The following is a 27,082-nucleotide window of genomic DNA, read 5'->3' on the forward strand; positions in this document are numbered from 1 at the left end:
GGTTACATTTTCGAATTACTTGTTCCAACAAACAGTCCATAACCCACAGATATTGAGTTAGCAATCATATATGACTAGAAAAGCAGCAAATCCCCACATTTGAGAAGCTGGAATAATCAAATGTTTCAAATTATTTTTACCTGAAAAAAATGACTGAAAACCTAATTGATTATCAAAAGTAGCTGATTAATTTTCAGCAAATGTGTTTAGGAATATGCCCTACTAAAACAGAATATCAAGTGAAATGATAAAGGCCTTAAAGGTGGGGTATGTGATTCTGGAGAAATCCAATACCATGACAAATACCATGATATAGAGCGAACAACGACACAGCAAGTAATAGAACTAACGTTATCTAGATTGTGGGTTAACTGTCCCTACAGTTGCTGCTGCGAAGCTAACAGTCAGAGAGGACGAGATGGTTTCCCTGAGCCAGCAAACCAGCTCCAGGCAGGATACTCACAACTCTCCTGCAACTATAGCTAACATCACATCAACAGCAGATCTTGGCAAACTAGACAGTAAGCTGAATGTCCGCGGGCAAGTCATTTAACGTTACGTGACACACAAATCATGGCTGGTGTTGTGTGGCTCGGTCCGAGCCACTTTGTTTATTTCCCATTTACAGAGCCAGGGCTGTGCACAAACACCAGCGTTTTATTCAGCGCACACACTGAACGGACAGCTAGCTGACCGTGAAGAGATATTTACTGAATTTGACAAAAATATGTGTATTGGATTAGAATCGCATACCCCACCTTTAAGGTGTGTCCTGCATTATTACCTGTGCGGGCTACATAATTTGTAGAGGGGCCCTGTGTCAAAAATTACACGGTGCATATTTCTAAATAAATTTAGTTAAACCAAATTCATACAAACAGGCAGTCGATAAGGGCCCACAGTTAATTCTTGCCCCAGGGCCTCAGATTAGGTATGTTTGTCCATGCCAACAGCTTCAGTCAATGAGAATGTCTATTGCCTAATTTTTGACATTACAAATAAATGATCCAGATTGGGCCCATGTACTGTGAAAACGCTCACAGTGATATAGCATTTTCTGTCTGTTAATGGCCAGATGTCTACTACAGGATTTTGGATTAGGTGGAGCTTTTTTGGAGGCTTTTCAGAGTACCCAAAAAGCACAATGTCCCATATTATTTGTGCCCCCCCCAATTTACGTATTTACCCTTTCTGGAAATGCAGCTGAAGGTGCAGACTGACTGAAGGGGTGCTGGAAAGGTGCCATCATATAGAATGGAAAATGACTTCTCTTATCAGAAGGTAGCTTGTGGAATAAATTATCAGCTTGTAAAATTGTGATTGTGACTAATAACTGATTATTATTTTAGTGTTTATTGAGTTATTAGAAATTTTGGAGTGCCTCTCTTATCGTGATGATGTACCTCTTACAATACCTGTACCACACTGCAACATGTCTGTTTGTCTATTACATAATGTTTATCAAGTCCATGTACTTTTTGCATAAGTCCTTTCAGGCTCCAGAGAGTTTCACAACAAAGCTTTAAAGTTATATTACAGCCAATAAGCCAGTGCGTTTGTTCCACTGTTTTTGGCATGGGAAGCAAACTTGATAATATTGTCCCTTTATATACTCTTTCAGTGACGATACTACTACAGTATGTACTTTTTAGTGATATTTAAGATGAATGAGCAAACATTACACAATTACAAAAACAGACCATACTGTCACCACAAAAGAGCATTAAAAAGGCTTTATTTGAGAAAAGTCAGGCACGTGTTAACAAAACATAGTGGATCCAGTAACACAGGTGATGTAACATTACGTTTCAACAGCATGAAAATAGCTACACGTGGACGTGATTGGTCACAGAATAGTTGGTTTGAAGGTTGTGGAAGTGAAATGTATCTGTTTGTTGGTTGTACTACTAAAAACAGGTCTACAACAAGATCAGTAAGAAAATAGATAATGCAATTTTTGGGTCGAGTAAGTTGCTCGAATCACTGAGGGCCGAATGAGGCGCCACATGGTCCATTGTCGGCACTAGTTTTTTTGCTGACAGGAATGGAAAGTGCAAGATTTCTCCAGATCTGTTGAGAAGAGAAAAAGACAAAAAAAAATTGGGAATGCAGAGCAGACACATATTTTGATGGTGTGTGTGACGTGTCTAGGCTACAAGGATACACTTTTAAAGTGAATCTGTTACATTACTGTAGTACAAACCTGGAGTAGTTGCACTGCACTGTCTGAGTGAATTCATGGCATTTATGTAATCTGTTCCCAAAAACTGGTCATATGTTGTTCCAGCTTGAATCTCCTGGAGACACTTAGTGGAGTCCTTGAAGAGGAGGTTCTTTCCTGCATCTGACTGGAACAGTTTGAATGTGGAATCACTGCCAGTGGTACCAAACTTGGCCTATAGATAAAAAACAAAATTCAGATTTAAAACAGACTTATTCATTTTTTTTTTTTTTTTTTTTTTAGATTTGATTAGAAATTATGTTGTTTAAACATCTATATCAAGGTCAGAAATTAACAGGGGTTTATGGTAAAAAATGCGGAATGAGGAAAATGCCTGTTGAATTTGAAAATAATTGTGCAAAAAATTCCCCCAAAACACTTTTTTTTAATTTTACCCTGTATCTTATGCCTCAGTACTGTACCCGATATCCCATTGTAGCAGTTTCACCGCATGTGCCGAAATAATTGCTTTGTGTGTATTCTGGGTAAAAATATTGGATCAAATCTGATCTAAAAACACCTACATACAGAACTTGAATGAGTAGAAATTGTAGGCACCGCACAGCCAACGAGAGAACAACATTTTTAGAGCATCAACAAAAAATAAAGCATCCACTACAGTAAAAAAAAAAACTTAAAACAGTGAAAAGATGAGCTGGACAAAATGGGTCTGGTTTAGGACAGAGAGTTTTCTGGGACGCCACTTATCACTATCCAGCAAGAGAGAGAAATTTAAACAAATTTTAAACATTGCAAATTTAGCGCCAAATAGATAATACACAGTGAAAATGTATTATTTTAAAGTTCAACAAAATTGCCCTTGCAAAAACAGCAAAATCCTTCTAAAAATCTGATAAAGTGGGAAAAAAACATCCATCTGAAAAAAAAAATCATCCAAATCATCACTGACCTGCTGGTCCTGGAGAATGCGGATCACCTCGCCGTGGATCTCTGGACGAGTGACCACAGCGTGTGCGGGCACTTTAGCCAGGTGACAAGACAAGTATTCAGTGACTGGCACTGGATCCTTCCCGTGGCAGATCAGCTCGTACTCAGCAGAATTCACTTCACTAGCCCATGTTGGACCTTTGCCTTTAACAAGAAGAGGTGGCATGGGAAAATGCTGTAGTTTTATACGAAACAACACAATCATAGTTGAGATGAGAACAGGCCAGTGTCAGTCTCTTACCATCACTGTTTTCTGGAACGATTGTGTGTTTGATGAAGGCAACATCGCCAGCACCCTCAACCAGACATCTACAATGATATGTAAACCATGACTTAAGTAATATGAAGATGAAGTTTCCAGCCTAAGCAGGGTGCTCAAGAAGAGCAAGTAAAGGAATAATTTGACATTTTTGTAAATGCGCTTATTTGCTTTGTTGCCAAAAATTTGGGAGTCGGTTAGCTTAGCATGAAGAATGAAGCAGGGGGAAACAGCTAGCCTGGCTCTGACAAAAAGTTCAGAAATACACCTGCCCTAAAACTAATTAATACAATGTATCTTGTGTGTTTAAACCATACACAAACAAAAGTGTAAAAACTATTATTTTTGGTTTTAGGGGGAATTAAGTGCTGTTACTATTTCTAGGCGTATGGCAGACAGCTGCAACCAGTGGAGAAGCTGCAAGAAAGTGCTGAGCGGATGGATGAACTGTTTGTCAAGCTATAGTAGCACATATAGTAAGTCCCCCTAAAACTACAAATGGTCGTTTTTACATTTCTGTCTATACACATTAAACAAATGAGATACAACTTGTTAATTAATGAACTTTAGATTTGCTGGTAGAACCTTTGAGAGAGCCAAGCTAGGCTAGGCTAACAACGTCCAGGTTCAAGCTCCATACTTAGCACACAGACATGAGAGTGGTATTAATCTTATTTTCTAATTCTCAGAAAGAAAGCAAATGTGCCTATTTCCCAAAATGGCAAACTACTGCTTTAACTTACATGCACATAAAATGTTATATAGAGAATAACTGTACTGCTACGTCCTACCTAAAGGCTCCAGCGTAGCCGTAGTACTGCTCATCAGCACTGGCTTTGCACTTTGACTCGTCTCCCACAGCTTTGCCACTGCCGGCACACTGAGCACAGAATGGAGAGCTGGGATCTGATCCGGGGGCACAGCCGCTACTGAAGAACTTAGCTGAGGAGACAGGAGACGCAGTCAGTATGGTGTGTTGGTGTCACACTCAGAGGTGTGGAAAAGGCAATCATGTCCCCTAAAAAGTACATTTCTTCTTTGGTCAAGGTTAGGGAAAGATAGTGTTTTTTGTTAAATATTTAACCAAGTCCATGGTCTTTCCCTAAACTTAACCAAGAGCTTCGATTTGCCTAAATGTACTGTGACAATAATAAAAAAAAAGAGTCATGTTTTAGTTTCCACCGGTGGACTTTGTAGGCAAACAAATATGTGAACATTTGGCAACTTTGCAGGTACTGTATGTTCAATAAAACGTTTTCTCATTATGTTGATAGAAAACATAGCCTGGGCGGAATTACGTTTCTCTCTTTCAGTTTAGCAGTATATGAACAGAATTTTTGGAGAAGAAGCACACAGTCACTTACTGAAGTCACAGTCATTAGTAAGTTTGTGGATGTGACCCATGGGGATGTTCCAGCCAGCAGTTCTGCCAACACCTGTGTGGCAAGACTTCTTGCCCTTCAGGTTTTCCCAGGTCACCCCTGAACCCTTCTTCACCACAGCAACAGCATAGTAAGAGGAGGCTACACCTACCAGAGTGGACGTACAGAAGGAGATAAATCAACTATCCACCAGATAAACTAGATGTGTAACGCTTAATTTTTTCTTCTCTGTAATTTACAAATAATTTCCTAATAATTTAAGTTTCCTGGAAAGAACTATGTGATTTGGTACTTGAGAAAATAGGCAGTGTTCAATTGGTACATTTCCAGTTAATTAATTCTAGTTAACCGCTAGCATAACATAGAAAGTCTTTTAGTCAGTGCACAGCAAGTCAGCTGAACATGGCAAAATGTGAAATTTGTCCACAGTGAAACATACAACTCATAGTGAATGAATATTTAATTGCATTCAAATGGAGCTTTTCTTTTAAGAAAATTCCTATTTTTCTTATAATTAGCATCAAATTGCATAGCTCCTTTCAGGAAACCCCAGATTTTTTTTGGAAATAATGGACACATAAACAAAGTGTTATTGACTAGATGTTGTCTGGGACTTATGCTATCGTAATATAGTGACATAGGTGAAATATTTTTATTTTGATGGTCCTCAAGGCTGCATTACAGATAAATCATACATTTTTTCTAACCTCATTTTATGGTTCTAGATGAGTGAAAATAACCAAGTAAATATGTTATTGTGTTCAATATTTTAACATTTAATGTTGTCTATATCACTAGAAGGAACAGAAAAAGTGTACGGGCAGGTTTATTACCTCCATTGGCGGTGCATTGATCTGTGGAGACGGACATAGATAGAAATATTACTCATGCAGAAAAGATCAAATAAAACACAGGATTGCATGTGATGGTTTCTGTGCTATCTAAGCCTCATACCTTCAGCATACTGCTCCACCATAGCAGGAACCAGACCACACTTGCCAGCTGTGTACACCTGTCCTCCATCCACAGCCATTGCATCAGCTTCTTTACGCTACAGGATAGAGAATAGAGACAACAGATAATAAGAGACAAACGCCACTAAATGGAGCAAATAAATAGCAAACTAGTGACATATTCCCATATTTTCATCCAAGAGTGTTTTACCATAATCTTTTTCAGGCACTCGTCAACTGTGGGGGCATTCTGGCATTCAATGGAGGAGGTGCCGTCATCACCCACACTGTTGATGCTCCACATGTCACACTTGGCGGTCTCAGCGTGGCCCACAGCGCACCATTTAATGGCAGTGGATGAAGTGCTTGTGGTCTGCTCTGGAAAGTGAAGTAAAACATAACCATAAACCAGTGTCTGCCGTCTGAAACAAGTGTTTGTCTGATGGTTTTTGTATGTTAATATGTGTGTTTTATCCACTTATGTTTATGGTACCTTTCTTAAGGGAACGGACAATGCTCATGTATTCAGCACCCAAATACAGGAAGGAATCTGTGTTTGCGGGCAGCTGCACCAGCTTTACCGTTGAGTCCTTGAACATCAGGTTTTTGGCAGGTGCATAGGCTTCAGAGGAGAAGAGATTAAAGTCCTGAAAAGACAAAAAGTAAGCAATTTCATTTTGTAAGCACTGAAACACAAATGTACAACTGTACAGCTTTATCATCTCTCCCTCTTCCAACTTATCTGGCAGTCGACTCTACTACTGGCTCTTTGCAAGTGCAGTATACATTTTTTGTATTGTACCTGCACTGAATTGAGGTTTGTCCAGATTAATTCGGCCAGCTGTGGGTCCTTGCGGGTGACAACAGCATGAGCTGGTACTTTGGCCAGGTGGCAGGTTTTATAGCTGTCGATAGGTGCTCTGGTGTTATCCTTGCACAGCAGCTCGTAGTTGGCCTTTTCGGAGTCTGAAAGCGTGACACAACAATGATTTAAAAGTTTTTCTTTTCTCTTCCAATTCTAAATAAACTCTTACTATCACATTTTTCTAAGTCAAAGCTTATTTGTTTAGCAAAGGAGAATTTTCTTCATATAGACATATTGGGCAATCCCACAAGTATTATATAGGTTATGGCAATTATAACCAAGAGTGAAAATCTTAGCTGTGACTTTGAATCCAAGTGTAATTTAACAGTAAAACTCATATGGGTGTGTGATAAAGGCTTATACACAGCACAATGTGCACTCAAATGACAAAAACTTCAGAAAGCTAGGAAGAACTGCTGCTGCAAAATTACTTTTATTAAAATTATTACTCATAAATAGTTACAGATTGTTGCACCTACAAGAGATTTGATTTCATTTAAGATGGACAAAATGGATTATATCATATATTCATTTGAATAATAAAAATGAGAGCTGCAAACTTTTTCTGTCTGTTATAATAATGGAGTAATCTTGTGGAAATTACGAGGAGCTACATAAAAAGTTGCTGTCCATAATATTCAGTGATTGTGAGATAAATGATGCCTGGCAACAGTGCTGTTGTTTGTTTTGTTGTTATTGAGAAATCTAATATCTAATATTATATATCTAAGATTTTGGCATTTAACTGAATTAAGACAGTTTGTATTTTATAGTCTCATAATACAGATTTGAAACTACTGACCAGCTTCATTGGCTGACATTACTATGCGTCATTAATTCAATACATTCGAATAGACGATCATGTGATACTGACCAGGTACAGTGAGATGCTTCACAAAAGCCACTTCTCCAGCGTCCTCCACCAGACACCTATTAAGTAGACCAATCCACAGGTGATCAACATCAGAGGTTTGTTTGTTACTAGCAGTATAGTGTACTTCCACAGAGAGAACGGGTTTAAGAAAGCATCAAATAAGATAAAAATCCTGTCACAGGATTATAGACTGAGCTGTGATAGGTTATCATATTTGGTAGAGACTGATGGAGGACAGTAAAAGTCATAGTATAACTGAGAAGGATAAAAGAAAGACTGATACTGACTGGAAGGCTCCGGCGTAGTCATAGTAAGGCTCCTTGTGGGACCTGGAGCAGTCTCCCTTGCACAGCTCACACAGTTTACTGCCCCTTGTTGCCCCCGGGGCACAGCTGGCCATGAAGAAGTTGCTCACCGCTGCAAAACAAAAAGCAGGGCCGTAGCATAGATTTTAGAAATACTGAGGTTACAAGTCCCAGTCCCTGCAACATCAACTTTTTTTTTATTGTTTGGCTTTTTCATACTTTATTTAGTCATCTGTTGTTTTCCGACATGAAGTTGTAAAAGCTGTTTCAAATAACATACAATTTAGGTGGGGAAATATTGATTCCATTTATTTTTGTTGGCCTTAAAGTAGTCAAATTTAAATATATTGGGAATAAAAATACTGAAATCAGCCTATAAAACATCCACTGTGTTAAAGGAAGTTTGACATTTTGAGAAACATAATTATTCACTTTCTTGCCAAGAGTTAGATGAGAAGATTGATACTGCTCTCATATCCGTACAGTAAAATGAAGCTACAGCTGGTTAGCTTAGCTTAGCATCAAGACTGGTAATGGAGAAACAGCTAGCTTGGCTCTGTCCAAAGATAACAAAATGCGCCTACCAGCACCTCTAAAGCTCACTAATTAACACGTTATATTTTGTTTGTTTAAGAACTCAAGTGTAAAAATGTCACATCATGGTTTTACAGGAGGTTATGTGCCAGACTGTTTCTTGGCTGGTTGCAGCAACTTCCTGTTACTTCCTGTAAACCCCTATAACAATTACAATGTGTAATTTCTACACTTCAGTTTTTGTACAGATTAAACAAATATAACATGTTAATAATGAACTTTAGAGGTGCTGGTTAGGTGGATTTTGTAACCTTTTGACAAAGCCAGGCTAGCTGTTTCCCCCTGTTTCCGGTCTTTATGCTAAGCTAAGCTAACTGGCTGTAGCTTCCTATTTAACAGACAGATAAGAGAGCAATATCAATCTTTTCATCTCACTCTCAGCAAGAAAGCAAATAAGCGTATTTCCCCAAATGTCAAACTTTTCCTTTCCAGAAAAAATACTGAAGAGATGACCTCAGTGGCCAAAAGTTCACTGAAACTGTCAAACATTATTTTTGATTGTCTAACCTGTGACACAGCTAATGCACATATTTCACACTGTGATCAGTGGTGACGTAATAACTTTGGGGATTGTGCTTAACATTTTGTGTAACTCACCCTCCTCCACAGGGCTGTCCTCAATGCCTGACCACTGAATCAAACCCATGGACAGCAGAGTTCCTATGGGAATGTTCCAGCCTGCAGATTTCCCCAACCCAGTGTGGCAGGATTTCTTCCCCTGGAGGTCTTTGAAGCCAAATCCAGTGCCCTTCTTCACCACAGCAACAGCGTAGTAACAGGTCTCCGAAGCTGGATGTATACAGAACAATTGTGAGCAAAAAGTGTAGCTCATACAAAATGCTAGACGTCCTCTTTCCTGTGCTCATTTCATCAGTAAAGACAGCTGATTAGTAAACATACAGGTGCCGTAATCCTCTGCAATAATGGGATGCAGGTCATAGTTGTTTAGTCCAGCAGTGTAGATGTCCCCTCCATCCAAAGTGATGGCATCTGCTTCACCAGCCTGATAAAAAAACAACAACACATTAAATTGTTACCAAACAGCAGCTCAAAAATATAGGCAGAATGTTTTGATGCATATTTTGTTGGTAATTAAATGCAGTTCTGGAAAGTAACAAATTAATTCAAGTACTGTACTTATGTACAGTGTTGAGATACGTTTACTTTGCTTAAATACTTAATGCTACTTTATACTTCTACTCCACTACATTTCAGAGGGAAATATTGTACTTTTTGCTCTTCTACATTTATTTGACAGCTGTAGTTGATAGTTGTTTCATATATATTCAAGATTTTACAAACAAAACATATGATGTGCATATGCAGTTTTGAAGATTAAGCTATCAAACAGTATATAAAGCAATTACGTTATTTACACATCATTTAAATCAATAATAGTAATAATTAAAGAATACAATCTAAATATGAATGGAATACTCTGAAAGGGGCCATCCTGCATTGTCGGTAGGCTACTTTTAGTTTTGTGGTAAATTTAGAAATGCAGGACAAGCAGTACTTGTATTAAGTATTTTTTCATTGTGGTATCCACTACTGGTTAAATCATCAATAAAAAAATAATAATTTTGCCATTGCGATTTCCATTGATTAGTCTGAAGATTGATCAGACTGAAGCTGTGAAGAAAATTATTTTTGATGTAATTATTTATTGAGCACATCTCATTAAGTGCATGCTCTGGATAATGTTACTCTCTTCACCTTAATTGCAATGATGCAGTCGATGGTGTTTTCTTTCTTCACGCAGGAGAACGCGGGCGCTTTGGCTACGAGGTCCAGACATTTCCCGTATTCTTGGTCTGACTTGACGCACCATTTCACCTTTTCAGCGGGGGCCGCGAACACGCTGGCTGCGAAATGCAGGTGGAGAAATAACAATGCAGATCAACTGAACGTTTAGTGAATATATGGTTATAAGATGCCTGTGCAAATTATGACATCGTCTTTACCGAGGCATCCGAGCAGCGCCACGAGGAGGAGAGTCGTCATGTTGGACGGCGGGGTCTCCAGGTCAGCAGAGCAGAGTGTCCGGGACGAGGCTCGGGCTTTTATAGCAAACCTCTGACTGAGCTGGACAAAAAAAAAAAAAAAAAAAAAAAAAAAAACCCTGACAAAAATGCCACAGTTTGCTCAGGTTTCCTAATGTGTACGTGCACGGGTGCATGTGTGTGTACTTTTGTGTGCTGGTACACGGGGTGGCAGAGAAACAGAGAGATTGCACATCCGAAATTTCCACATAATGGAAATACACACATATGCTCTTCTGAAACTATTCAACCATTGTTTGCACTCTCTGAAATCACCCAGAAGAGCAGAAAAGACTTTAATATGACACAAAGCAAAAGGTAATTCAAGTGAAAAGTCAACATGAGCACCCATTCAGGATCTACATTCTAAATATCTTCTGATTTTATATTAGTAGTAGTATTTAAAGTTTAAATTACTTTCAAATTGTTTTAACCCTGTTTTTCATTCCCATTTGTTACTTGTATTTAAGTGGTGTGTTTGACTGCTTCTCCAGTTGCCCTTAGGACAAATAAAGTGACTGAAGTGTTCATCAGGCTTTATAGATTTTTCATCCTAGACTACAAATACATGAGATGCTGCTGTGATTAAGAGTTTAAAACATTGTAATTGTCCTAATGCAGTAAATCTCACCAACTTGCTACTCTTTGCAGCATGAACCAGTGGTGGGAGAAGTATTATTAAGTAAAAGTAACAAAAAGCAACAACAATAAAAAAAGTCCTGCATTTAAAATCTTACTTTAGTAAAAGTTCAGTATTTGCAGATTTTACTTTAAGTATCAAAAGTAAAAGTAATGAACAGAATGGCTCTTGTCAGTGTTATATTATTAGGCTATATATCACATTATTGTATTATTATTACTATTTTTCATTAATGTGTAAGCAGTTGGTATTATTATAGTTTACCTCTTAATAATTACCTCTTATAGTTGGTCAAGGTGGAGCTAATCAATACGGTTGGTTAGTTTACATCATAGCCGTGCATCATGGTTTATAAATTAATAATATGTTAAGTAAAATCGTACTTTACAAAATGTAACTGCAGCTGTCAGCTGTAGTGGAGTAGAAAGTACAATATTTCCCTCAGTACTACTTGAGTAAAGGTACTTTACGTTCCACCACTGGCAATAACAAACCTTTTTTTTTGCAAATGCTGTCTGCTCTTCTTCTGCTGCTTCATATCCTTATCCTTAAATTACACTATTTGACAGCGAGTCCTACTGTAACCAGATGTGACCTGAAAAATTCAGTTTTGGAGGGAAGACTGCTTTAAGAAGACATAGAGAAGTATTGCAAAACCTGAAGTTGTATACTACATGTGTAAGTCATTATTTAGCCACTTCAGGCAGGTGAATGGCCCTCTCACAATAGTTACCACGATTGTCAGAAGAAAAAGGCAAAAGCTTGTGATTTATCAAAATATTTTACTCAGAAAAGCTGCAGTGTGACCCACATAAGATTCTGTTTACAGAGGCAATGTTACCCAACACAAGAGCAAAGGTTCCTGTTGATTTGTAAATTAAACCAATAACATCTCCTTCTTTGTTCTCATCTGCGAAATATCCCTCAATAACTTTCACAATCGCTTTTATGTTTCATGAGGGGCTTTTGGTGGTGCAACTTTGGAAGATCCAAGACGGGATCCGGGACGAGTGGATGGATTACATTTTTACTGTAAGGAACTGTCCGTGTATTTTAACCACCATGTCCTATTTCTTACGTTCTCGTGTTTTTTTTTAAATTGTTCACCACTTCCTTGTCTCTCCATCTGTCTATCTCTTTCACCCTGTTCAATACACTGCTTGGTACTCTATTGTTCTTTGTAGCCTACGTCTTTATAGTTGTGATTTCTTTGTGTGTTATTGTGTCTACAACTTTCTGTCCTAACACTTACAGCACCTTATAATATAGACTTTCAAGTCAATGGGATTTACCGGAGTATATAATTGTTAAACAAATAAATGAAATGAAGAATATAAATCAGTATTAAATAAAAGAATAAGCAAGATTCAGTTAGTTATTCAGGTTCGGAGATGGAAGTGATATCCATTTTGACCTGTAAAGCAAATATTAGTAAGCTTGAGTAACAAGCTTTCCCAACAATCAAATGGACCGCGCAATAAGAAAAATGGGCCAATTGAACAAAAACTTTCCATTTACGGTTTATAAATTAGTTAGTTTATAAATGTGAGTACTTTACTGTCAGATGGTTATTCTGATGTTCAAGTTAAATACTGCTGAGGTCAAATTTACCTGTCAACATGAAGAAAATGGATTCAGTTAGTGGTTAAAAATGTCAAGTGTGATTTGAAACAGGAAAAAACTAATTTAAAAGTATATCAAAGTGATAAAGCAGCAAAATCCTTGTTCAGCAGAATCAACATGTTTAAAAAAGGGGAATCAGTACATTACGCAACATTTTATTTGGATAGTTGATTAGGTGCCCTACTCTATGTTCCTTTTTTTGCTGAATCATTACAGACTATGAAAACCTGAGCCTCACCCTGCCACGACTAAATCTTTATTTTCGCCCCTGTCCACTGAGATAAATCCAGACACTGAGCGTACATAAACTTGTTTCCACACTATTGTATCACATGGCGTGATGTAAACTGTCAATAGATGGTATACAGATTATCAGGAGATCGTGAAAGGAGTGACTGCAGTGCAATCGATCAGCAAATCTGACTTACTGTAGATTCTTGATTTCATGCTTTCTCAGTTGCCTGCACAGTGGAGTGTCAGAACATGTTTACTACGATGATAAACAAGCATTTCATTTCATGCTAAATTCTGAAAACAAATCCTGAATATGAATTAATGCTGAAAATAAAAAGTGCGATAGGGTGTTTACTGTGTTACAGTTTCTGGCTTATTCCAGTTACCAAACATCACCTGTCATTCCTCACCTGTCCACCAGTTGTCCTCAGTATGTTTCCCACCACAGCTCCTCATGTTCTCATCCCTTCACACCTGTTTCCAATTATTGTCATCTGACCGCTTTAAATTTCCAGTCCAGTTTTTGATCTATACCTTCCTGTGTGTTTGATCTCTTGCCTGTTTTTTTTTTTTTTTTTTTAGATCTGCCTGCTTGCTTTAGCCACTGGTTTTGTCTGCTGCCTTTACGGTATTATTGCACTCTGACTATGATTAAAGACTGTTTTTGACTCTCATTATCTGCCTTGTGAGTCTTTGTGCCAGTCTGTCTTCACCCAGCAGCATTACTGTAATGGCGTCTCTTGATAACACAGCCAGCAAGCCAATAACATTACTGTCCTGTACTCATTCACAAGTTGACATTTACTGCATGTATTATTTATACAATAAAATCAGGCACATGTACTGTTTCAGTTCATATGCAGAGGCACCAGACAAAAACACTGGCTGTATGAATTTAAAGTTGAATTTTAGAGAAATCACATGATCTGGCGATACATTTATATTTGTAGTAGTCAACATGAATATTTAGTTTTATTAGTCAGTAATCGCTAATATCTTTTAAATAGAAGAATTTTGTAATCCAGCTTCCTAAAATACTTCTGGGACTCTTGTGACTGGCTGCAAGTCTGAATCTACAGTCCACTAGGCCATCCAGCAGATAAGCTCATAACTAGTGATTGTTCTCCTGAAAAATGCAGAACAGGCATTATAGGATGGACATTACACACAAACAGCCTTTTAGTCTGTGACACAGGGCTGGCTCTGTTTGGTGTGGTGAGCCTCGAGTACATGAAAAATGTTTTGTAATGTCTTTTTGCATATAAGCAACTACCCCTTCAGATGTACATAATATATTGTACAAAATAATGTGCTACTACTATGAAAGAAAAGTGTTGCCAAGGGAAAAGGCTGTGCATTTTGCACTTGATTAAGAGGTAAAAGTCGATTATAACTCCACAGCCGGTGATGATTCAGCTTGATACCCACACATGATGATCAGGGCCTTTGAAAACAGAGACAGATTCTAGAAAAACACATCTGGCTTGTTAATCAGGAAATACAGACACTGGCTGGTCCGAGATGTTCATGATGTTATTCACAGTGACAGCAATGGCAAGCTTTTACCACACCTTTGCAGTGATGGGGGACGTACTCAGTACCAATACCACAACATAAAAACACTCCATTACTAGTAAAAGTCCTGCATTTAAAATAGTTAAGTAAAAGCTCAGAAGTATTATAAACAAAATGTACTTAAAGTATATTTTCATTAGTGTATAATCACCGGAAAATAAGAATCGTTGCGTTTTCGTTATTTTAGAAAAGGTCTGTTTATCTCTAAAGAGGGAACGGGTCCCCTTCCACGGAGGCCTCTATGTTACACAGCCATGTTTCTACAGTAGCAATTTAAACGCTACATGCCACCAAATCCTACATACGGAACCTTTAAAAGTATCAAAAATAAAAGTAATTGTTCTGCAGAAAAATGTCCCCTGTGCGTGATATATAATTATATTACATAGCAGTGGCATTTTACTGTTGTAGCTGGTGGAGGTGGAGTTAGTTGTAACATATTATTTACAGTTTAGTAGTTTCCATCCTCCAAAAGGTCACAAGATATATTTGAGGCGTCGTGAGATGAATAATGGGGTACGGAAGAAGAAACAACCTAAATTATAGTTATACCCTGCTGTTTTTGCAGGATGGAAAAAACTGCAAACAGATTGCACTGGCCAGTCTGGTGATTCAAATCTTCTGTCCACAAACCTGCTTCTCTAAACTGCAGGCTCCTGTCACCTGCGTATATTACAGGTACTCAAGCAATGTAGTATTGCACTGCAATGAAGTTAGGGGACTCACAAGAGACAGGTTAAAAAATGAATGGTCAAAGTTGATGCAGCAGAGGCCGAGATGTCCTGATTTTTAGCTCCAGAAAAACTAGATCCTACATTTCTCATAATGCAACTCAACAGTTTTTCATTAGACCCCTTTGCCCACTTCTTTCAAAGTCCACACCTCTGGTTTGTAACACAAGCTTTGTTAAAAAAATTATATGTTAAGCCCAAAATAAAAGAACAGAGGAACAGCAGACGTTACACAAGAGGCTGACTAGTACTCCTTGTGACAAATAAAGTGAACTTTGTGTGTAAAATCGGTGGCGCGCCCCTTTAAACTCCCCCACATGGTTCACTGATCACACATTAACTTCCATTGACTTCTGAGAACTAGCTGAAAGGTCCATGGATGACTGGGGTCAACATCCTTCTTATGCAACAGACAAAACCTCAAACAGGACAGGTCTGAGGGCTGCTGACCTGGTTACCTCATTAACCTTTAAGCACCGATGAATAAATTTAGATTGTTTTTTTGTTTTTTAAATGCAGGTTATCACTGTTATGTGGAAACATTTAACCTCAACATCAACTTACATCACTCTCGCTTTAAGCCTGTTGGTATTTTTCCAGCTGGGTTTGAAAAGTTTTTATAATCTAAGAGCCCCAAAATCAGCAAAACATCAAAATAAGCTTCACATGTAAACTATGTAAACTGTACAGCATTTCCATGTTTTTTTTTTAAGTTAAGGGGGAAAAGGGTTCAGTACTACTACTACTACTTTATTCAGCGCTGCCCTTTGCCAACACATTTCTCCCTCACCCTCCTTTTGTCCATGACACTAAAAAACTGGTTTTGAGGGAAGGCCCTTCATGTACTGTAGTACCCACAGCGACGACAGTCTGTCCTCATCTGTTTGTACAGCTGCAAGTCCTTTTCTTTCAACTCCTGACCATTGCCCCGTACAGACACTGTTAATATTTTCAGTTGGGGCCCTCATTTAAAGGGGAATATAAAAAATGAATTAAAATTTTAAGATGCTGACCAATGACACATTTCTTTGTTCTAAGGCTTGACACTAAATGTGATCGACAGACAAAATAGATATGGAACTGAATTTGTTGTTTCTGTAGCACTGGTCACATCTTCCTGTTGTAGATCTTGAAGAGACAACAATACAGCAGTATATTTCTGGATAAGTGGACGCGAGAGAAAGAAATTGTGACTCACTTTTTAACTTCAAAGTAAGAACATTTGTCCACAAATAGCAATAAGAATTGGTCACAGGTGTAAGATTCAATCCCATATTCTCTACAAACGTGTATTTATCCAGTAATTAAGTCATTGATATTGCTAGTTAACAGTTATACCTGTGCTTATTTTAACTACTGCTGTGATTGCCTTATTCACAATGAAAACATTTTGACTCTAGGACAAAATTTAGAACATAAACATTTTAACAAATCCTTTAAGAGGCCTGTGAACCTCTGTAATCAAAAATGTATTTGAATAGCATGGGATTCAAGCTGACATTTTACCATGTAGCTTATTCTGATATTAGTGAACTCACATGGCACATGGCAGCACACATCACCTCTATTCTTCTAGGTCAGGAGTGCTTGGTAAAAAGCTTTTAAACAAAGAAAAGCTGAATAGAAATGGAAAACAGCTGTTCCCCTGGACCAACTGCAACAACTTTAAAAGGTACACAGTGAAGTCTTCTTGTGAGTGTTCGTCACCCAAAAACTGATGAACTTGGTACTTCTTATGACCTTCATTATTTACACTGCTTATTGGGTTTCATCTTCACCTTATCTACTGAAGAATTGTTGCTATTTAAGGCACATTACTGCCCCCAACTGTCCATGTCATCTTAGTATAAAGACCATATGGTATCATGCTAAAAATGGTCTAACTATAACAGTGTGCTCCAGACATCATCGCTCCAGATCCTGTCTCAATTGTCTGGTTTGTTGAGGCACTTGTTGAACTCTAAGGTGGATGATGCAGATTCCCTCATCCTTATACAGCCGTTGTCATCTGTTTCATTCACCAGACATGGTCAGTCTTTGATGTAGGCCTAAATGCCAACACATCAGGCAAACTGACATGCATGACTAGTTAGCAACTAACAAGAAAATATTATATGAAGTTGCTAAATAAGCCTTATTAGCATAACTTGATTAAATAAACCTCAGCTAGGACTCAGGGTCAGCCAGGTGCATACTGAAACAAACCATTATAACAGAATGCAGAGTAATAACTTCTTTGATATGTACTCCTCATTGTGTTGCCATCTAAAGTCCACTACACATTTGCTTTCTAAGATGTTGCAGTTGATTCTCAGGAGTTGCTGCTTTTCTCTTTTTAGAATGTTTTTTCTATATTTATTTTGATATTGGCTTGGGTTGTAACCTATGACGTTTGTCTCATCACATCATGACTGAAGTTCATTTTAAAAAGGACAAACCAGTTAATTTAAAAAACATAACAAAAGACCAAGCAGAATCTCCCTTGGTTTTGGTGGTTATATTTCAACATCAGCATATTTTCTTGGCAGCATATAAAAAAGAAAGGAAACAATGACTACAGCTAAATACCAGTCTCTCTAAGCCATCTCTGTACAGTGTAGGTCCGACTGATGAGATGTACCACCCTTCATTCATTTCCTTCTGTATCAAAAGTTGAAATCCAAAAACAAATCTACTAGTCTCTAATATGCCAATAGAAACTTGAGTAAAAATGTGCACATCAACCCAAATCCTCTTAGATCTACACAAGAGTGCCACAGATGTCCGACACATTTTCTTGACTTGTAATTTTTGGATCTTTTCTCTTAGCGCCCCTGCCATCCAAATAATTAAAATTGTTCATACAATGACCATGTGAGAGACCAAATTTGGGTCAAAATCAACAAGAATGAGGCTCCCTTTACCTGTCTCCAGGTTCAGAAAATAACAAGAAGAGCTAGAAAATAAACTCTGACATTTAACGTCCTTTCTGGGAGGTAAAAGTCTTTTTTGTACTTTGTACTGGTGCTTCATCATCAAATAGCGATCCATTATTTGGGTTTTGTTTTTTTATTTGAATATGAGCTATATCGTATATATACTATCCTGATGTGCCTCAGTGTTCAGAACAAAATGAAGCCTGCATCAGAAAAGAATAAATCACATAAAAAATTTAAGAGTGCTGGCATCCCTAAGACTTTACCGGCCAATTGTAGAGCACTAAAATGGGATTAGGCTGTCAGTAGAGACGTCAGTATTCAGACTAGTGGAGTGGCGGGAAAGTAGTCCATCCACTAAGAGTTGTCTTGGCAAAAATGGGGCCTAATTCCAGGAGAACAGAAGGTTATGTGATCAAGGCCAGTAACATCATCCCAGATCACTGGTGAAAGGGTGAGGTCTATCAGAGAGATACAGACAAGCAAAAGTGAGTGTGTCTGACAAGGCTAGTTCCTCTCCTGCACAAATACAGTCTCCTGTGGACAAAGCCCCGCCTCCTGCAGTGTGATGTCATAGTCCAAGTGGGCGAGCTTCCTTCTGGGAAAGTTGGTGACGAGTTCGAAGCGTTCATTAGGGTAACCCTTGGACTGGACGTGTCTTACGAGGGCCTGTGAATTGAGAGGGTAATATACCAGAGGTGAGACATTTTAAGTAACAATCAGTATTTGTGTGATAAAATTTCATTGTTGCCTGGGCATTAAGAGGAAATGCTCACATTTATTTTACTTAAAGCAATAGTTCGACATTTTGGGAAATACGCTTATTCGCCAGGAGTTAGATGAGAGGATTGATACTCATATGTACCGGTAGCGTAGCTTAGCATAAAGACTGGAAACCGGGGGAAAGAGCTAACCTACCTCTGTCCAAAGTTTTAAAAAAATCTAAAGCTTACTAATTAACACGTCATGTCTCGTTTGTTTAATCCATACAAAAACTCAAGTATAAAAATTACAATTTGCTGTTTTGTGGGGCGTTCTGGGCCGGACTATTTCTTGGCCACAAGCAGTTACTTCCTGGAGTGTAGCAAGTGGTGCAGGCCAAAAAATTGTCTGACACATGACCCCATGGGGAATTGTCGTTTTACACGGATTAAACAAACGAGATATAACGTGTTAATTAGTGAGCTTTAGAGGTGCTGGAGGTGCTTTGCCTTTGGACAGAGCCAAAGAGTTTCCACTCGAGGATCAATAAAGTATTTCTGATTCTTGTTTGCTTCCAGTCTTTATGCTCCAGCTCAATACTTGGTATACAGACATAAAAGCGGCATCAATCTTCTCTTCTTACTCTTGGCAACAAAGCAAAGAAGCGTATTTCCCAAAATGTTGAACTATTCCTTTAAATATTTTGAACTTTAAAGTTATTATGATGTGTTCTCACCAAAAGTTTTGCTTTAGAAGACAAGGAAATTTGCTCTCTTTGTCCATCTGGGTAACGGAGCATCAACCTGGCTTTGGGACCTATGAGAAAAAACCCCCCAAAAAAAACAAAAAAACATGGCGGTAAATATCTTTCAGAAATTATGCAGTTGTTGTTCTATCCAATAAGTTAACCAAAGTCACTGTGTTTTGAGCCTTTCTTCAACTTGCTTAATGTTGTCTTCACTATCCACCGGCATCAAAAACTTGGAGCAGAAAACACGGAGCAGCCTAAGTTGACCAATCACAGTATCTCATGTGGTGTTTCTGAAGCTGCTGTAGCACCAACGTGCAGTTACATTTTTGAATAGCTACGTTGTAAATCTATAAATTTGCCTTTAAGCTCAAAAGCTGTCCCAGTTTGATACTTTATTCCAATATCACCACAACATATGGGCATGCTCCAGCCCTCACCAAATACTGCTGAATGCTTTAGTGGAGGCTGGCAGAGCTCAGAGCTCAAGAGGTTGATCAGTACACACTTAACGTGTTCATTAACGGGGGCTAACTAAGACATGCCCTCTCAAACACCCTCATATTATAACCCTAATCATAGCTGTTTCAGGTTTAGAATTACACAATGATGTACCATTGTCATCAGGACAGTCAATGTCGCTAGTTTTGGTGGTGCTGGTCTTGGAAGGTCCAGCATTTTCGGCCTCTGGGATACAGTGGTTCCCTCCAGAATCTGCGTCAGGCTGAGAATGACGAGGACCAGCAGCTGAGGGCTCCAGGTGGTTCTTTTTGCTCTCCTCTTTCTTGTGACTGTGGTTGTTTTCTTTGTACGGAGACTTTCTGTGAGAAGAAGTGGAACTATCGGGATGTAGACGCTGCTGGGCTGCACTGGCCGGAGGGAGTGGGGTGTGTTTGCTGGTAGAACTTTTCTCTTCGTGGGGTGCTGGCATTTCACTGTCTGAGCCATCAACAGAGATGGGACCCTCGCTGTCAGAGAAAGGCTCTGCATCTGATTCGTCGTCTGATCGGGGGGAATCTGGGACTTCAGGGACATTTGAGGACTCGTAGTGGGTCTCCTGTAGGGAGGCTCGGATGGCTGCCTCCAGCTGACTGTCTTCACTGGCATCAATCAGACTCTCCTAGAACAGAAAACAGAGTGTGCAGCTGTAGAAAACAAATCAAAGAGCTGGGAAAAATAACAGAAAAATAGCCATGGCTGTGTGATACTAACAAACTCAAATAAATATGTCAATATTGATAATAATGTGACAATCTTTGGGGGTGAATAATGGTGCTTTCAGAGGATAAGACACATGTAAAATTTGAGAAATTATCATCAGTAATAAGAGATTGATGACCAAGCAGATAGAAGCATTCGCCTTTCATTTCATGCAGATAGCAGAGGGTAAAAAGTTCACAAAAATGTTATCTTTTACATGTAATGTAGCCTTTAGGACCAAGAAGAGACAACAATAAAGTTGTATCATGATATATAACCAAAACCCCAGATAATAGCTCTACAATTGATAAATAAGTGGGTAAATCAGTTGTGACAGAGGAAATTCCAACAGAGTCCCAGAGAGAGAAGAGTGACAATTAAGAGGTGACACATGAGATGAGAGACCCACAGAGCGAGCTCGTTTGGCAGGGGGTGCGTGGCAGGATGGCCCATCGAGCTGCCCGTGCTCTGCCAGGAAGCCAGTTGCCTGCTCTAGGAACGATGCCACATCCAGCTGGTTCCACTCAACCATCTTTTGACCTAAGGTGAACATGTTTTGAACAGCACAGGTCAATAACAAAAACACATCTGCGAAAGCAGTGTTAAGATGCATCGGCTTAGAACTACTTTGCAGATGTAAACAGCTGGAATGAGACATCTGCTTACTGACAACAGTTTTGTACCGTTCATATGTTTACACAGGTGACAATGCAGTTCACATTTATCTTCATTATTTATTTAGTGAAAAACCTATTGTTAGCCTGTATTGATCCCATCCCATGGTATGCATGCAGGAGGGATATGCTGTCCTCTTTCAAAAATAACTCCACCCAACAAAACAGCAGATATATGGTGTCACTGGGAGATCAAGCATCACTTGATGCGACTCACTTCCCATAATCACTCACCAGTGCGGGGATCGAGGATGGAAATATAGGGAAACTTGTTCAGCTTATAGAACTGGATGTATCTCTGTCCCTCTTCACTATCATGATAAACCTGTAATGAAAGAAAATGCACGATACAATACAGAAATGAACCTCACACCAAATATACTTGAGTTGAGTGACATGTATGTGAATATTAGCATTATGAGACTTGGACTTCAGGACAAAGTAGGATTTCATGTGCTGATTGTAAGAAGTGGGTACTGCAAATATCATTGTTCTTTTGAAATATCTTCTCTTTTCCACTTCAGCCAACAGGGGTACTGCCATGCACTATTACGCACTACTTTACGTACCGTGCCTGTTGCTGTACTGTCAGTGGTTTCTATTTTTGCATCACTGTCTAGGGTTGGGCGATGTCTACCGTATTGGCATATGACGATGTCCACGGTGAAACATCACGTTGGACGATGATATCGTTGTTGTTATTTTTTGGGGGGGGTTGGGGGTATCTTATGGGCTACTGCCTAAACATGAAATATTCTCAGTTAAATGTGCAGGGCGAGACATGGTTTAAAAAAAATAACAATTTAACAATTAGGAATTATTTGTTTCAGACAGGTGTAATACTGCTTCATGTTTGGTCGGTGTAGTAGTTTTGAAATTTAGGTTCTTAGGAGAGAACGGGACAGTTCTATGTAGGTAAGTTTTAATCCTCAGTTTTGTGATAGAAATAAAGACTCACCCCCTGATTTACTAAAGCAGGTGCAAACCAGGTAGATTAAAAAAAGAAGAAGTTATGTTTGCACCTAAATTGGGCGGTAAATAGTGTGATTAAATAAGCTGTTTTTTCTTTAATAAATCAGGTGCCAGGAGCTATTATAATAATTAGAATAAACTCATCCTCCATTCTTGCGCCCCCTGGCTGACACTCCTTAAAATGCATATTCATCACTTCTAAGGCACTAAATGTTTTGATAAATTACTCTTATTGGCTTTTTACTCCCAAAGGTGGGGGGGTTCAACTTGACCTCCCGATCAAATCAGTTTAGCAGCTGGACCCTTGCAAAGACCTTAACACAAAGCTTGCAGGAATGTGAAAGCACCACAGACCACATATGACCCTGGGATTTGAAACTGCATACCTGCCAGAATATAAAGTGTTCTCTGATGATGGTCTTCACTGCGTCGTTACTCCAAACATCCCTGTTGAGGCACTGGCAGGCAAAGTCCTGAACATTTTGAATGTTGATCATTAGCCACTTGTTCTCCAGTTGTCCACAGTCTTTTGCCTATAAGCACAATAGAGGAAATTTAGAATCAGAAAAAACACAGGAAACCAAGCTGCATTTAGTTAATTACCGAACGATGAGATTGTTAAATTGGCAAGTTTGGATGGAAACCAAAAGGGCATATGTGGTTAAGCTACAGCTTGATGGAAGACAAATAACTAAATTCACTAAGTAAACACATGTCACTTTATGGAGAACAATCATAACCATACACATTGATGGTATGTGATCGCATGTCACGGTGGGTATGCAGGTTTTCATTTTAAACACAACAGCAGCTGATTTCACAAATACTGTGAGTGCACATTCAACCAGAGAGGGAAAATGCATAATCAAAAACGACAACCTGCATACTCCTGCTCTTCCATACACAGCACACCTGGTTTCCCACCTCTGATCTACACAGTCACCATCTGAATTTTCACTGAAAGTTCACACAAACGGTGGTGTAGAGTGTCCGGTGAGTGGCTCCTCACCGTCTCAAAGCTGCCTTTGTGCATGAGCTCAATGGGGGGACGGAAAAGGTCTGCCAGAGTGCTCAGTTTCTTATCCACCGTGGCACCGTTACGCAGCTCCTGTTCCTGGCGAACTAGGAAAAGAACAACAATCATAGTCATTATAGGAAGTAAAGACACAGTGAAAAAGGTTGAGACAGAAGGAAAAGTGACAGATTGTCTTGTTAGTTGTAATTACGCAGCATTAAGCTATACCACATTCGATACCGACCAAATTCTCTAAACTTGGACAGCTTGAATTTTACGCACTTGTTTCTGTTTGGAAGTCTCGGAAACCATCAAATATAGATCGAGCAGGTCTTCTTCGCTTTGGCACTGCATGTATAACAGACACATCAAAAGTCACATTCAGCAGATGACTGAAACAGCACAGCCAGTAACAACTATTTAGTCAAGATTTGTTTGCATGGGGCCGATTAAGAAAAGAATCAGTAGAATACCTCCAAACAATGGTTCTGGTTCCACCAGTATGTCCTGCTTCTGGGGAATGGGTGCTCGTACTTCACTGAGACATAAGGCAACATATACAGTATTATTCTAAGAAGCAAAGCATCTAGTATCAGTCAAGTTATAAAGATACACTCTGATTTTGTTATGTCACCCAGCGGCAACCTAAATCACAGCAGTGCCCTCCTACCAGATCACTGTTAACAACAATTCTAAACTAAGAGAGAAATTTAGGAGCACTATAAAGAAATCAGAGAGTGTATCTTTAAGATACTAAAACATGGTTTAAAAAGTGTAAAGACTGTTTTACTTTTGTCTGACACAATGTTGTGAAGAAAAATATCAGCTTACTCTGAAGGGGGAGCTCTGCTGCTTGAAGCTGCTGAACTGGAGCTGGTGCTGGGCTCCTCTGCAATCCCGCCTCCGTCCAGAAACATGGTCACTGCCATCTCTAGGTTGTTGTTGCATGCTTCCAACATATGTTTCCCTACACTCTCCGTGGCCCCTAAAAGAGTGTTGGACAATATTTATAGATACAAACTGTAATGCACATGCACACTATCCATGTAATTTATGGAAAAAGTGATCTATGATGGAAAGCTGTGTATCATCAGTAACATAATAGAATTTGATGTTTACAGATCCTCTGTTTTACATTGAAATAACCTATTTAAAAAGGACTATATTGATTTCTGCATGTTTTAGCTTGTTTACTACACATCGTGTAGACATTACTGCTAACCTTACTTTTTCAAAGCATCCCATACATTTTTAGTTTGATTACTTGCCTTTAAGAGGGCCCTTGGATTCAATGTATTTTACATTTTTTAAAGTTGTGGGGAGAGCCTGACTAATAATGGATTTTTGAGGTCGATATCGATATTTGGAAGTTTAAAAAAATCCTATGATGTACAGGTGAATATTTGTTTTTAACATGAACAAAAATATTTGTTAACGATGCTGCAATTTGGTTACTAAAGAATTGTGACCAAGATATGTACTAGTCAGGACATTTAACAGTAGAAAAATTAACTTGTCAATGCTGTCTGGGGGGCAAACTATGTAATGGAGACACTTTTTTTAAAGACCACAAATACAGTATATCTTTGTAATTTCTTGTTACTTATCTGCCAACATCTACAGCAATAATGATACCATATAGTCACTTACTTTAAATGTGCCAAACAGTAAAACTGATGGCATACTACACACAAAACGTCAGTAACATAGTAGAATTTGATGTTGGCATCTCTTCTAATGTATATTAAATTAATCCATTTAAAGCACCATACTAATTTACGCATGGTTTAACATGTTAACTACATATCATGTATAAATACTGCTATCCAGTTTTTTGTTTGATTACTTGCCTTTCAGAGGGCCACTGGTTTTCATCCATTTCACTATTTTGTGACAATGCACACTTGCACACAATTTAAACAGGTCTGTCAAAATACCTAGTCAATGTGAACATCCTGTTTAGTATTGTTTTTCTCAAAATTGCATCCTCATTTTGTGTGAACGCAGAATGAAACTTTCCAATTACGGGGTCCTTTGAAATGCAGCAACAATGCAACTTTATTAATCATAAATTTGGATTATCATATCTCCAAAAAGTATTTGCAAGTTGACTGCAACACTGTGCTGAAATGAAGGAAAGCCAAAAAAACTGCCTGAAAGTTAACGTAAGAAAAATGCAACCAGTCTAATAAAAAGGCTATGGTATGCTTTGGGAAATAGCAGGCAGTAATGTAGCTAGGCTACGTGATCTGTGGTCGATAGGCTAAAACATGCAAAAACACCAGAAATGCCCTTAAATGTCTTAAGATCATGAATCGCAACTATGCATAAAACTATGAAAGTATTCTGAATGTGAGAAAACACTTGAACTGAGGATTAACTTCAGTCTTTTTTAAGCGTACAGCGCCGTTTGGCTACAATGATCTTTCCGTGTGTAAGTTACTGCGCATGTCCGTTTCACTTTCCAAGTCCAGCAGCAGCCCCCGAACTGAGTCTCCTCTTTTCTCGGTTAAATAACTTAAACCTGAAACACTGTCCATCGTGTCAAAGCACACATAAACTACTGAGGACATCTGAGCGAGTGGTCGGAGACAGACGGTGTGCTCATCGAAGAGAAGTTAAGATCACAGTCAGAGTGAAGATGACAGTAACACAACATGAAGCCTGGCTGATGATGAAGAGGGGAAATGTTGCACAGCCGACGTCCATTCCACATTATCAAACAACATGCAAAGCAGAAAGGAGCAGAAAATCAGCTCTATGCTAGCGAGATAGTCTGTAATGAGCACCACAAAGACATTTTTGTATTTTTAAGTGGCTGTGACAGATATTATTCAAAGCTCCTGGTTTTATGATCCTTTTTCTGATTCTTTCTCTTGAGTTTATCAGACAACTGGCTGTGCTTTTTCCCTCTGCAAAGCATTGACAGCGCAGGGGCCAGAGCAAGACTTTACGTCCGTTTTCTTACCTGCGCACCAATTTCGTGGTTTGTTGGACAAGGGAGCCATTCCTGTTGGATAACCCAAACCTACTTAATAGATAAAACGCAAAATGAAGGGTTATTTTTACCTGTTATTGCTGTGAATTGTTGTATTAACCCGTTCACCCCCGGAGCTGAGGTGTCTCCGAGCGCCGCCATCTTACCGCCACAAACAACAACATAAATGTGGCGCATGCGCTACGACGTCCTTTTCCTCCTGTGGCGCGGCGCGAGCCCCATGCGTCACCAAGGAATTGTGCTGCATTGTGGGTTATGTAGTTCAGTAAACACAAATTGTGCGGTACTGGCAAATTCATAATTCCTTCACAAAATGTGGGTATATCATAAGTTTTCTATGCAGTTTTTAAAGAACTTTTATCTCATTGAGACTAACATTGTTTGCTCTACAACCATTTTTATTTGAGATATTGATATTCAGATTAAACAATGCAGTAAGTTAACAGACACATCACAAATGCTTTGAACTGTTTTGCATTTCCTGGAGCCAAAATATTTTGGTCTTCTCTGTACTTGATGGTATACATTTGAAAAGACTTGCTGTATTCAAGAAAAAAAAACTACATTAATATATAATATTGGAAAGATTTGGGCACATTTTTGTAATTCACA

The 27,082-nt window shown here is 38.8% G+C and overlaps 2 protein-coding genes across 3 annotated transcripts; both read right to left on the reverse strand.

The window, feature by feature from the left end:
- Positions 1–1,718: 1,718 nt before the first annotated feature.
- On the reverse strand, positions 1,719–10,486 carry tfa (transferrin-a). Its single transcript, XM_044219105.1, has 17 exons — positions 10,366–10,486; positions 10,118–10,266; positions 9,302–9,404; positions 8,999–9,190; positions 7,790–7,919; positions 7,503–7,558; positions 6,566–6,729; positions 6,257–6,410; positions 5,975–6,141; positions 5,765–5,861; positions 5,644–5,664; positions 4,793–4,957; positions 4,220–4,370; positions 3,411–3,478; positions 3,132–3,313; positions 2,204–2,396; positions 1,719–2,070 (listed from the first exon to the last, which is right to left on the reverse strand). The coding sequence occupies exons 1-17, from the start codon at positions 10,403–10,405 to the stop codon at positions 2,024–2,026; spliced, it is 2,079 nt and encodes a 692-aa protein (XP_044075040.1). The 5' UTR covers positions 10,406–10,486; the 3' UTR covers positions 1,719–2,023.
- A 7,242-nt stretch (positions 10,487–17,728) lies between these two features.
- Positions 17,729–26,679, reverse strand: ubxn7 (UBX domain protein 7). Of its 2 annotated transcripts, none has more exons than XM_044219106.1 (11): positions 26,542–26,679; positions 24,304–24,457; positions 23,946–24,010; positions 23,755–23,820; positions 23,467–23,579; positions 22,844–22,990; positions 21,720–21,810; positions 21,221–21,351; positions 20,227–20,731; positions 19,600–19,679; positions 17,729–18,830 (listed from the first exon to the last, which is right to left on the reverse strand). In XM_044219106.1, exons 1-11 carry the CDS (start codon positions 26,645–26,647, stop codon positions 18,669–18,671), a joined length of 1,620 nt encoding a protein of 539 aa, XP_044075041.1. In that variant the 5' UTR covers positions 26,648–26,679; the 3' UTR covers positions 17,729–18,668. The 2 variants fall into 2 exon arrangements, with proteins under 2 accessions (XP_044075041.1, XP_044075042.1); XM_044219107.1 differs by having other exon boundaries at positions 26,441–26,578.
- Between the last annotated feature and the right edge of the window lie 403 nt (positions 26,680–27,082).

This window comes from Siniperca chuatsi, linkage group LG13, assembly GCF_020085105.1.
Source record: "Siniperca chuatsi isolate FFG_IHB_CAS linkage group LG13, ASM2008510v1, whole genome shotgun sequence".
NCBI lineage: Eukaryota > Metazoa > Chordata > Actinopteri > Centrarchiformes > Sinipercidae > Siniperca > Siniperca chuatsi.

Excerpts from the sequence above, each read along its gene's own strand:
- tfa (XM_044219105.1), bottom strand. The coding sequence starts at position 10,405 with ATGACGACTCTCCTCCTCGTGGCGCTGCTCGGATGCCTCG. Across the intron at positions 10,267-10,365 it reads GGCGCTGCTCGGATGCCTCG|CCAGCGTGTTCGCGGCCCCC; the intron begins GTAAAGACGATG and ends TGCATTTCGCAG. Across the intron at positions 4,371-4,792 it reads TACTAATGACTGTGACTTCA|CTAAGTTCTTCAGTAGCGGC; the intron begins GTAAGTGACTGT and ends CTGTCTCCTCAG.
- ubxn7 (XM_044219106.1), bottom strand. The coding sequence starts at position 26,647 with ATGCGCCACATTTATGTTGTTGTTTGTGGCGGTAAGATGGCGGCGCTC. Across the intron at positions 23,580-23,754 it reads AGACTTCCAAACAGAAACAA|TTCGCCAGGAACAGGAGCTG; the intron begins GTGCGTAAAATT and ends TTCTTTTCCTAG. Across the intron at positions 22,991-23,466 it reads ACAAAGGCAGCTTTGAGACG|GCAAAAGACTGTGGACAACT; the intron begins GTGAGGAGCCAC and ends TTGTGCTTATAG.